At 37.3% G+C, this 13,256-nt stretch overlaps 1 protein-coding gene across 1 annotated transcript in view; it reads left to right on the forward strand.

The window, feature by feature from the left end:
• Positions 1–13,256, forward strand: part of LOC147726517 (sodium channel protein type 4 subunit alpha-like) — a 450,487-nt gene that overhangs the window by 132,054 nt on the left and 305,177 nt on the right. The window contains exon 3 of the mRNA XM_086963476.1: positions 5,965–6,004. Coding sequence (XP_086819602.1) covers positions 5,965–6,004 — 40 coding nt within the window. The remainder of the gene's footprint in view (positions 1–5,964; positions 6,005–13,256) is intronic.

Here is a 13,256-nt window from a genome sequence, read left to right on the forward strand (position 1 = left end):
TGGTCCTTCTTAGGAACTCAAAGTAGAATGAATAAAAAGGAAGGGATCTTTGAGCACTTGGAATAGGAAGTGTTATGAACTAATACACTATAATACGTATACTTTCTGGCTTTTTTCAGTTAAATATTACATTTCTTTTACAGATTTAAGTACTCAATTTTGTGTAGCATGAAGGCTTAGACTCACCCAAATGATTCTTCTAGATTTGGAGTAAAGACTTGCAGATGATAAGCCATCTGAACATTCATAAGCTCCAATTTCTCGATGATATAACATTTTTAAACTGTAACTATATAATTTTTTAGTTAGACTTTTCTTGTAGGAAATCTCTTTTCACATCTCCTTCAATTCTATCTTTTCTCATTTTGTTATGTAGGGTGTTAGATATCGAGCAACAGCAACAGAATTGTCTGCAATATATTGAATGTCTATGTTAGCATTCCACATGGACAAAATGACTGGTTTGTAGACATTTATATATTTTGACTTTTCATTTCTTTTAAGTTGTATGTATTTTTGGAGGCTTTTTTGTGATAGTATGTGGCAAAGATGACATAAAACTGTTCACTCTTCCTCACAATATTACAGGACGTGGAAATCCAAAACGACATTTGGTGCAGAACTTGTTCTTAAATTTGTAGTTTCGATGACAGTATTTCCCATAACGATGGCTTTGTAATTGTAAGACTTGTTGTTTTAAGTCCTTATCTTGTGTACTTTCCGGTGTATTACATCTGGCATATTTTCCAATAAAAGACAGCACAGTATCATCTGTCTCAGTTGTAAATTTGGGAGCATATTTGATTCATATTAGCATATGTGTGTGAGGAGCACCTTTTGGTGGATACTCTTTTCTCCAAAAGAAATCCAAAACCTTTCCAAGAGGAGAATTTTGTTTTATTGGTGATAAAAGACATTATAGCTTTGAATCTATGATTGAAATACCTGTATACATTAACTGGATCCAAAGAGCACAGTTCTCCAGGTGTCATGTATTCAATATTATGGGGCAGATGTATCATCCGTTTTTTTTGTCGCAAACGCTGCGATTCGGAAAATAGCAGCGTTTGCGACAAAAAAAACGGGATTTGAAATGTATCAAGCAAAAAGCCTCGCAATATTAAGGAATCGCATATTTAGCGATTCCTTAATATTGTGAGGCTTTTAAGAAATAGCAAAATGCGATTTGTGATTTGAAATGTATTAAGCACTTCAGTGTTGCGATTTTTGACTAAGAATTCGCAAATTACCATCACCTTGTAGTTGGTGGTAATTGGCGAATTCTTTTCAAAAAGCACTTTTTTAAAATTCTAAAGGTGCCATATGACGCTCATACATGCCCTTAGGGCATGTATGTGCGCCATATGTGTACACATATCAATTTCAGGGGTGCAGCAGGGTGTCCTTAAGACACCCTTGCACCCTTGAAATTATTCTCAATTTGCGATTAGCTAATTGCTAATCGCAAATTGAGAATAACTTCCCATTCCTTCCTATGGGCCTCCTGGCCCATAGAAATGAATGGGAAATTATTCCTTAATTGCGATTAGCAATTTGCTAATCGCAATTAAGGAATTTTAAGGAATCGCTAATAAATAGCAAAATTCTACATACATACCATTTTGCACTTCTCAAATAGCGATTCCTTAACAATCGCTATTTGAGAAGTGCAAAATGGTATCTTGATACATCTGCCCCTTAGTATCTTTGGATTTGTGTCCCGAGGAAATTGAAGTAAATCATCCCAAGTGTACTCAGCACAGCTCACGTACACATTTTTATAATACTGATGAGTTTTTTTAGTAGATACGTTGCCTTTTACACTTTGCTAACATTCACTAATTCTTGCCAGATTTTCATACTCCTAGTAGGAACGCCATTAACAAGAATAACTGAAGGTTGATCTTCTTCATTTTCTACACCAATTGTTTCAATTTATTTATGAAAAATCTACAGGCAAATATACAACTCTTCCCTTTAATCCTTTTTGTAAATCTGAAGGAGGCAATTTTCCTGTCTTAGGCTCCATACGAACAATAGCCTGAAATGGTTGCACACATTGAATAAGAATAGACTCGTAGGTATTTAAATCCATTAGTTCAGAAGGAATAATTACAAACTCAAGATTATTATGCACAGCTCTAGCAGGCATTTTGTTCTTATCTAATTTGTTATAACAATATTTATAAATACTCTGATCAGAACCCAAATCAGAAGAATTCTCTACCAACAAATACGTTGCGAAATGCTTCCATTCATTATTATTTTCCTTTTTAAATACAGATGAACATTCCTGGTTTGATTTTTATAATGAGTTTGTTGAAAACAAATAGAAGAATAATTTGGGGTTTGAAGTGAATTCACCTTAAACTTTGTAATATCTAGCTCAAAATTTTCTACAGTAGAACATTGTACATTCTCTTTCACATTTTCTTCTATTAATATCTCAGTTTCTGCACTGTCTTCCTGAGGACCAAAGTAGGTAAGCTAAATTTCATGAGTAACATTCGTTACATCTGATACAGATGCACGGAAAAGAGTACTGTTCAACTTGTTTTAACATTAGTGCTGGAACTTTTGCGTAATACAACGTTCTGACTAATTTCCTCATTTGAGTTTGATGAACTGGTAACATTCTGAATTGGTGAAAAAACTTCCGCATACCTTTTTTAGAAAGACAAGCTAGAGAATTACCTTGCAAACCAGTATTTTCTCTCACTCTACAAGACTGTAGTCCTTGCAACATCTTATTTTTTTGTTTAACACTTTTTTAATATAGTTATGTAAGAAATTGCATAAAACAATCAATAGAGTCTTGAGTTTAAATAAATATATTTTATTTATCTAGTGTTCACTGGAGCTTTAGGACGTTTCCCTAAAATTTCCTCAGCTAACAACTCTATTGCATTTCTAGGAACAATGTTGTCTTTCACAATAGCACAACCATTTCTAAGCTCGTAGGCACGACCACTAGTGTCAACTGCATGTAAGAAATCATTACTCTGAAGATAGCTGTCATCATTAAAAAAAGGCTCAGAACTTGAACTATGGTTCCATTCACCCAAAAAAACCTCTGAATTTTTTTTTCTGTTAGTTACTCTTTTCCACTTTTGCCCTTCATTAAAGGGATTGGTTTTTCTAGTGATCGAATTGTATTGATTACTATAAAAAATTTAAAAAAAATCAATTTGAAAACCTTGTCAAGTAGATTTTTTAGTTTTCTTTTTCTTATAAAATACGTTTTAAAAAAAATCTTCACTTTCTTAATTAAATTCGTCACAACTGTATTATAAAATACAAGAATAATTGATAACCCTAACCAAGAGAGGCAGTAAGTGTACACATTTCTTACTGCGTTCGGCTGGGGTAGTTGTTACAATAAAAAAAGGCTTGATAAAGGGCTTGTACTTTGAATACAGGTATGAAATAGAAGAATAGTTGATAACCGTAGCCAAGAAAGGTAGCAAGTAGGTGTGTGTACGTGTAGATGATGTGTTGATTGATTGGAAGATGAATAATGTAAAAAATAAGAAAGGCTGCAAGTGTGCAAATTAGCTGGAGAAGTAGTTACAACAAAAAGGCTAGATAAAGGGCCTTGACTTTGAATCAGAATATCAAATTGAACAATAGTTCATAACCTCTGCGAAGAAAGGCAGTAAATGTGCAAATTGCGCACTGCCGTCTGCCGGAGTAGTATGTATATGAAAAAGGCTTGATAAAGGGCCTTGACTTTGAATAAGAATATCAAATTGAACAATAATTGATAACTCCAGCCAAGAAAGGCAGAAAGTGTGCAAATTTCCTACTGCCTTCGGACGGGGTAGTTCTTACAACAAAAAAGCTTGATAAATGTGTAGTGACTGATGTTGAGGACAGCGATGCTCCTGTTTCTTGTTTTTGATGAGGTTGGTAGACTATTTCATGTAACACAAAAGTTCATCGCAATAAATGCATAGAAATGTAAGTTTACCACAATCAAGATTAATATGCGAGTATGGACTGGTTGACGAAGATGCTGTTGCAGCAGTTGATGTGCTTGGTGGAGCAGCAGGTGGGTTGCACTTCAATCTTTGTGTTGCAGCTCAAGCAAAGTTGTTGGGCTGCAAGTTCTTCATGTGTCGCACTATATTTGCTGTGCTAAAGAAGTATTTTTTGTATGGATCACCCTGTGAAAGAGTTGTTTGGCAAATTTTACAGATTACGTTTGGAGTATTAACCTTCGGCTGGGGTAGTAGCTATGACAAAAAGGTTCGATAAAGTGCCTTGATGTTCAATCAGAATATGAAATTGAGGAATAATTGATAATCCCAGCCAAGAAAGGCAGCAAGTGTGTCTCTAAGGCAACACAATTCTGTGGAGTGTGTTGATGCGTGGTCCAAGCACGACGCATTGGTAGCAAAGTCTTTAAAATCAAGTTTTCTAATGAATATTGGTTGTCCATTTACAGAAGTTGAAGTACATCTTTAAAAAGTATGATATATTTTTTTCTAAATAAGTCATCTCATTCAATACGGTCACGTGGTGATGAGTTGTGGTGCAATGAGTTAGTAATACCTTTGGTGCTGAGCTTGAATGTACCTTGTGATGATGTGTGGTCGGGGGGAGGTACAGTAATTGAAGTAATGTCTTTTGTTGATTGAATTCTGTATCAATTCCATTTAAAAAGACAGTATGTCTCACTCTGACATAAAACTATTCACTCTTCTTTGTGATGATTTATGATGCACTGAGTAAGTAGTATCTTTGGCGTTGAGCTTGTACGTTTCCTGTGCAGTGTAGATTGAAGGCAGTTGTTAACAGACATAGGCGAATGGTTTTTGTCACTTATTTAAACAAAATGTGAACACATATAGTAGAATTGTGTCTGCAATAAATAAATAAAGGCTGAATTTCCTAGTGTTCAAACTTTAAGAAAACCTGAGGACATTGTGCAATTGTCTCTGTTTCAAGTAAATCAAGATTGTATTGAATGTTTTCTGTAGTGCTGGCGCTCTTGGTATCTGGTTGTGAACTCTTCTGAGTGCAGAACCGATTTAAGCACACATAATGAAGAGAAATTTACATGCAAAACTCAATTGAAGTTGTGAACCCTGCTGTCCGTAATGTACATCGAAGGTACTAATTGACACAAACATCGATGAATGCTATTTTGTACAGTTAACAGAATGTGAGGACACAGTATAATTGTCTCTGCCTTAAGGAAAGCAAGGCTGAATACAATGCTGTACTTAATGTAGAAGGTAAACTGAATTCAAGTTGTGAACCAAGCTGTCCGTAGTGTAGATTGAAGGCCTTTGTTGACACAAAGATGGATGAATGCTGTTTTGTCACAGTTAACAGAATCTGAGGACACAGTACAATTGTCTTTCTTCAGTTTCAGTTTCATTTTGTCTTTATTTCGAATAAAATTCATAAAAGACAACATACATTACATAATATTTTAAAAAACTACTTCAAACATGCCCACAAATTATATATAAAAAAAAGTGTAGCAACAATCAACATACAATCATTTCATGACAATTAATTTAAAAGGGTTTTCAATTTCATTGAACGGATCAGCCACGCCCACCCCAGAAATTTGGCTACGCAAATCACAGACATTTCAGTTCGTATATCATGTAATTTCAGCAGGGCTTCACGATGTCCCCCACAATTCAAGGTTATACATATAGGTTTCAGCCATTTCAATCGAGGGGATCGATATACTGGGCATGCAAAAAACAGATGGCCAATGCTTTCTACCTGGTCGGGACAAAAAAACATTTATTGCTTGCATTCTTCGGCCACTTCGTAGTAAAGGAGTTGATGGGCAATGTACCTACCAGAAACTGATGATACAGTTTACTGTCTAGGGTTTTGCAAATCAAATCCCAATAGGGCTCAAGGGACGGTGTTACCTTATGTGTTAAAAAGAGTCCCGTTAGACTATTGTCCGACGGGACTTGTCTTTCTTAAATAAAGCAAGGCTGAATTTAATGTTGTCCTTAGTGTAGTTGGAAAGGTGAATTTAAGTTGTGAACCCTGCTGTCCGTAGTGTAGATTGAAGGCTCTAGTGAGCACAGTTATAGATGAATGCTATTTGTGACATTCTTTTACAAAATCGTAAGACATAAAATCCATTAGTCTCTACATTAAATAAAGCAAGGCTGAATTGAATGTTTTCTGTAGTAGTGGAGCTCCTGCTATCTAGTTTTGATTTTTACTGGCCACAGAATATATTGAAGGTAGTTGTCAGCACTGATATTGAAGACAAATTTAGTTCCAAAGCTGAATTCAAGTTGTGAACCCAGCTGTCCGCAGTGTAGATTGAAGGCAGTTGTTGACACAAAGATCGATGTATGCTGTTTTGTCACAGTTAACAGAATCTGAGGACACAGTACAATTGTCTGTCTTAAATAAAGCAAGGCTGGATTCAATGTTGTCCTTAGTGTAGATGGAAAGGGGAATTCAAGTTGGGAAATCGGCTGTCCGCAGTGTAGATTGAAGGGTTTAGTGAGCACAGTTATAGATGAATGCTATTTATGACATTCTTTTACAAAATTGGAAGACATAAAATCCATTAGTCTCTACATTAAATAAAGCAAGGCTGAATTTAATGTTTTCTGTAGTAGTGGAGCTCCTGCTATCTAGTTTTGATTTTTACTGGCCGCAGAATATATTGAAGGTAGTTGTCAGCACAGATATTGAAGACAAATTTAGTTCCAAAGCTGAATTCAAGTTGTGAACCCAGCTGTCCGCAGTGTAGATTAAAGGCAGTTGTTGACACAAAGATCGATGAATGCTGTTTTGTCACAGTTAACAGAATCTGAGGATACAGTACAATTGTCTGTCTTAAATAAAGCAAGGCTAGATTCAATGTTGTCCTTAGTGTAGATGGAAAGGTGAATTCAAGTTGTGAACCCTACTGTCCGCAGTGTAGATTGAAGGCTCTAGTGAGCACAGTTATAGATGAATGCTATTTGTGAGATTCTTTTACAAAATCGAAAGACATAAAATCCATTAGTCTCTACCTTAAATAAAACAAGGCTGAATTGAATGTTTTCTGTAGTAGTGGAGCTCCTGCTATCAAGTTTTGATTTTTACTGGCCGCAGAATATATTGAAGGCAGTTTTCAGCACAAGTATTGAAGACAGATTTAGTTCCAAAGCTGAATTCAAGTTGTGAACCCAGCTGTCCGCAGTGTAGATTGAAGGCGGTTGTTGACACAAAGATCGATGAATGCTGTTTTGTCACAGTTAACAGAATCTGAGGACACAGTAAAATTGTCTGTCTTAAATAAAGCAAGGCTAGATTCAATGTTGTCCTTAGTGTATATGGAAAGGGGAATTCAAGTTGGGAAATCGGCTGTCCGCAGTGTAGATTTAAGGGTTTAGTGAGCACAGTTATAGATGAATGCTATATGTGGCATTCTTTTACAAAATCGGAAGACATACAATCCATTAGTCTCTACATTAAATAAAGCAAGGCTGAATTGAATGTTTTCTGTAGTAGTGGAGCTCCTGCTATCTAGTTTTGATTTTTACTGGCAGCAGAATATATTGGTGGTAGTTGTCAGCACAGATATTGAAGACAAATTTAGTGCCAAAGCTGATTTCAAGTTGTGAACCCAGCTGTCCGCAGTGTAGATTGAAGGCAGTTGTTGACACAAAGATCGATGAATGCTGTTTTGTCACAGTTAACAGAATCTGAGGACACAGTACAATTGTCTGTCTTAAATAAAGCAAGGCTAGATTCAATGTTGTCCTTAGTGTAGATGGAAAGGTGAATTCAAGTTGTGAACCCTACTGTCCGCAGTGTAGATTGAAGGCACTAGTGAGCACAGTTATAGATGAATGCTATTTGTGAGATTCTTTTACAAAATCGAAAGACATAAAATCCATTAGTCTCTACCTTAAATAAAACAAGGCTGAATTGTATGTTTTCTGTAGTAGTGGAGCTCCTGCTATCAAGTTTTGATTTTTACTGGCCGCAGAATATATTGAAGGCAGTTTTCAGCACAGGTATTGAGAACAGATTTAGTTCCAAAGCTGAATTGAAGTTGTGAACCCAGCTGTCCGCAGTGTAGATTGAAGGCGGTTGTTGACACAAAGATCGATGAATGCTGTTTTGTTACAGTTAACAGAATCTGAGGACACAGTACAATTGTCTGTCCTAAATAAAGCAAGGCTAGATTCAATGTTGTCCTTAGTGTATATGGAAAGGTGAATTCAAGTTGTGAACCCTACTGTACGCAGTGTAGATTGAAGGCACTAGTAAGCACAGTTATAGATGAATGCTATTTGTGAGATTCTTTTACAAAATCGGAAGACATACAATTCATTAGTCTCTACCTTGAATAAAGCAAGGCTGGTTTGAATGTTTTCTGTAGTAGTGGAGCTCCTGCTATCAAGTTTTGATTTTTACTGGCCGCAGAATATATTGAAGGTAGTTGTCAGCACAGATATTGAAGATAAATTAAGTTCCAAAGCTGAATTCAAGTTGTGAACCCAGCTGTCCACAGTGTAGATTGAAGGCAGTTGTTGACACAAAGATCGGTGAATGCTTTTTTGTCACAGTTAACAGAATCTGAGGACACTGTACAATTGTCTGTCTTAAATAAATCAAAGCTGTATTCAATGTTGTCCTTAGAGTGGATGGAAAGGGGAATTCAAGTTGGGAAATCTGCTGTCCGCAGTGTAGATTGAAGGGTTTAGTGAGCACAGTTATAGATGAATACCATTTGTCACATTCTTTTACAAAATCGGAAGATATGGAATTCATTAGTCTCTATTTTAAATAAAGGAAGGCTTGATTCAATGTTTTCTGTAGTACTGATATGCTTGTGGTATGAAGAGGTAAACTCTGTTGTTCATAGTGTACATCTGAAGGTATTACTTAGTATAGATATTGAGGAATGTTTCTTGTGCCATCCATTAATAAAATTGTGTCTGCCTTACATAAATGAAGGCTAATTTGAATGCTGTGCATAGTGTAGATAGAAAGCTGAATTTAAGTTTTGAACCCTGTTGTCCGTAGTGGGGATCGAAGGCAGTAGTTGACACAGAAGGGAGGAATGCTTTTTGTCACTCATTTAAACAAAATCTGAAGACATACAGTAGAAATATCTCTAAATTAAAAAAATGAAGGCTGAATTTCCTACTGTTCAAACTTTAAGAAATTCTGAGGACATTGTGAAATTGTCTCTGAAAGGCAGCAAGTATGCAAATTTATCACTGACTTCGGCAAGGGTTGTTGATAGTACAAAAAGGGCTTAATAAAGGGCCTGCACTTTGAATTGGAATATGAAATTGAACAAGAGTTCATAACCCCTGCAAAGAAATGCAGGAAGTGCGCAAATTTCCCACTGCTTTCTGCCAGTGCAGTATCTACATGAAAAAGGCTTGATAAAGGGACATGAGTTTGAATTAGAATATGACATTGAAGAGTAATTGATAACCACAGCCAAGAAAGGCATGAAGTGTGCAAATTTGCTATTGCCTTCGGCCGGGGTAGTAGCTGCACCAAAAAGGCTCGATAAATGCTGTTGAGTTTGAATCAGAATATGAAATAGTTTCTACTGAGTTAGTGGTACCTAAAACAACAACGTTTGTGGAGCTTGCGAAGATGTGTGGTCCGGGCAAGATGTACTAATAGTAATTTTTATTGGTCTTGTGAATTCTGGCTTAGTAAGGGCAATTGACAATTTTGTGTAGGTTTGAGGGAGATTACTTTATTTGGTACTGTACTTTATACGTAATGAATGAAGAATCAGTTAAATTCTGGCTGAATACGGACATGTGGTGACGGTAGGAAGTAGCAATACCAAGACTTCATGACTACGTGGCATTGATTACAGCTGCACAATATTGGTAATTTAGTGTGTGTGAATGCAGCGATGATAAGTGGTTGAATGAGTTGGTGGCACCTGAGGGAACAAAGTTCTGTGAAGTTTGCGATTATGCGTGGTCCAAGCAGGTAGCAAAGTCTTTTTTTAAGCAATATTGGTTGTCCATTCACAGAAGTAAGTTGAACTATATGTCCAAAAAGTAGGATATTTTTTTTGGGTAAATAAGTCATGTTATTCAATACGGTCCTGTGTTGATGATTTCTGGTGCACTGAGTTAGTAATACCTTTGGCGCTGAAGTTGAACGTACCCTGTGATGATACATGATCGGGGGGAGGAACAGTAATTGAAGTAATGTCTTTAGTCGATTAAATTCTGCATCAATTCCATTTAAAAGGGACAGTATGTTTCACTCTAACATAAAAGTGTTCACTCTTCTTGGTGATTATTTATGGTGGAGTGAGTAAGTAGTATCTTTGGCGCTGAGCTTGTACGTTCCCTGCGCAGTGTAGATTGAAGACAGTTGTTGACACAGAGATAGACGAATGCTTTTTGTCAGTTATTTAAAGAAAATGTGAAGGCATATAGTAGAATTCTCTCTGCATTAAATGAAGGATGAATTACCTACTGTTCAAACTTTAGGAAAATCTGAGGACATTGTGCAATTGCCTCTGTTTGAAATCAATCAAGATTGTATTGAATGTTTTCTGTAGTGCTGGAGATCTTGGTATCTAGTTGTCAACTGTACTCAGTGCAGAAATGATTGAAGGCCGCTCTCAGCACAGATACTGAGGAGAAATTTACATCCAAAGCTGATTTGAAGTTGTGAACCCTGCTGTCTGCAATGTAGATTGAAGGTACTACTCGACACAAACATCAATGAATGCTATTTTGCACCATTAAAAGAATCTTAGGACATAGTACAATTGTCTCTGCTTTAAATAAATTGAGAGTAAAATGTCATACTCTGTTTTAAAAATGTGCTGCATTCTTAAATGCACAAAGGCAAGCATTAACTTTGATACCATGCTTAGGTCATCAATAATGAGAAGTTTCATTTTCGTCAAGACTCTTGAAACTTTACAACTAGCTTCTCCAGATAGCTTGTGGTATTGTACTTTGTTGTTATGCTCCATAGGTTGTATAAGTAAACAATGTAATGTAGGATTGGATATTTTAACATTTGGTCATATTTTGAATTTAAGGAACTTATTACAAATATGCAACAAGCAAATGATGCTGAATATGGAACTATTCTACAAGAAATAAAAATTAGAGAAATGACTGAACATGGCAAAGAAGTTTTACAGAGACGATTACTTTGAAATTTGTTTCCAAAAGAAAGTATTGTTCTTGAAATGGTAGCTACTTTTAAAATAATTGACAACCCCAGGGAAGAAAAGCAGCAAGTGTAAAAATATAATACTGCCTTTGGCCAGGGTATTAGCTACAACAAAAAGGCTTGATGAAGGGCCTTGAGTTTGAATCAGAAAATGAAATTGAACAATATATGATAACCCAAGCCAAGAAAGGCAGTTAGTGTGCAATTTTTACATTGCCTTCGAACCGGGCCATAGGTACAACAAAAAGGCTCAAAAAAGGGCTACGAGTTTGTATCAGAATATGAAATTCACGAATAATTGATAACCCCAGCCAAGAAAGGCAGCAAGTGTGCAAATTTCCCACTGCCTTCGGCCAGGGTAGTAGCTACAACAAAAAGGCTCAATAAAGGGCCACGAGTTTGAATCAGAGTATGAAATTGAAGAATAATTGATAACCCCGGCCAAAAACGGTAGCAAGTTGGTGGGTGTTATGTATAGATGATGTGTTGATTGAGTGGAAGATAAAAAAGGTGAAAAATTAGAAAGGGTGCAGACGTGCTAACTATCCACTGACTTGTTAGGGAAGTGGATCTTTGGATTTCCACCTCATTATTCGGATAGGGCGTCATATTTTGCAGTGGGATGCTAAGAAATGGCTACCACATCAAAGGAAGCAATGTAAGTGCATTAAGTTACCACTGTGTGCGGTAGGGCTGAAAAATTACAACACCGGGCCCATTTCAGGGACTCTAGTTTGAATTAGAATAATACTAGTGAAGTAGTGTGGCTCACTGGTTAGAGGCGGCAGACCCGAGAGCAGAGGACGGCCCGGGACCAGGTTTCGATTCCCGACGCGGCAGGTTTCTGGACCAGGGTCAGCGGACTCGATAATTCTCTCGCCTCGGTGCCCACTCTGATCAGCGATCACACTCGGCAACTCTGGGCATTAGCTTGCCTCATCTTCACTAACGGCCCCATCAGACCGCCGGGGATGCCTGGTCTCACCCTGGAGATACCCATTAAGGGACCATCTCTCAGGGAAGCCAGGAAGGGTTTCGCAGTGGTCGAAGCGCGGGGACACGCCGGTGCGCGTAAAAACCCAGCGCTATATAAATGCCCCTATTATTACTTGGCAAAGGCTGTAAGAAAGTTAGCAGGTAGGTGTGTTTGATGTAGTGGATGCAGAATAAGGTGAAAAGGAAGAAAGGTAGCAGATGCGGAAAGAACCCACTGCCTTGTAAAGGAAATGGGTTTTTGGTTTTCTAGTGCATTACAGACTGTGAGTCGGATTCCGCAGTGGGAGCCTGAGAAACGGGTATCTCATCTAAGGAGTTAAGCAAGTGCACAAAGTGCACACATTGTGCGGAGGAAAGGACGCAAGTGTGCAAATTACCCACTGCCATTCATGGGTAGTAGTTACCAAGAAGGTTCAATAAAGGGTCTGAACTTTGAATTACTTGAAGAATAATGGATAACACCAGCCAAGAAAAGCAGCAAGTATGAAAATGTCCTACTGCCTTCGGCCGGGGTATTAGCTACAACAAAAAGGATCAATAAAGGGCCTTGACTTTTACTCAAAATATGAAATTCAAGAATATCTGATAACCCCAGCCAAGAAAGGCAGCAAGTGTGTAAATTTGTTACTGCCTTTGGACAGGGTAGTTGTTGCAACAAAAAGGCTCGATAAGGGGCCATGACTTTGAATCAGAATATAAAATTCAAGAATAATTGATAACCCCAGCCAAGAAAGGCTGCACGTGTGCAAATTTCCCATTTGCTTGTGCTGGGGTAGTATCTACATGAAAAAGGCTTGATAAAGGGCCTTGACTTTGAATCAGAGTATCAAATTGAACAATAATTGACAACTCCAGCCAAGAAAGGCAGCAAGTGTGCAAATTTCCCACTGCCTTCGGACGGGGTAGTTCTTACAACAAAAAAGCTTGATAAATGTCTAATGACTAATGTTGAGGGCAGCGAGGCTCCTGTTTGTTTTTGATGAGGTTGATAGACTGTTTCACGTAACAAAAAAGTTAATCGCAATAAATGCATAGAAATTTAGGTTGAACAAAATCAAGATTTATATGTGAGTAAGGACTGCTTGCTGAAA

The sequence above is a fragment of the Lissotriton vulgaris genome, chromosome 3_1 (assembly GCF_964263255.1).
Source record: "Lissotriton vulgaris chromosome 3_1, aLisVul1.2, whole genome shotgun sequence".
Taxonomy (NCBI): Eukaryota; Metazoa; Chordata; class Amphibia; order Caudata; family Salamandridae; genus Lissotriton; species Lissotriton vulgaris.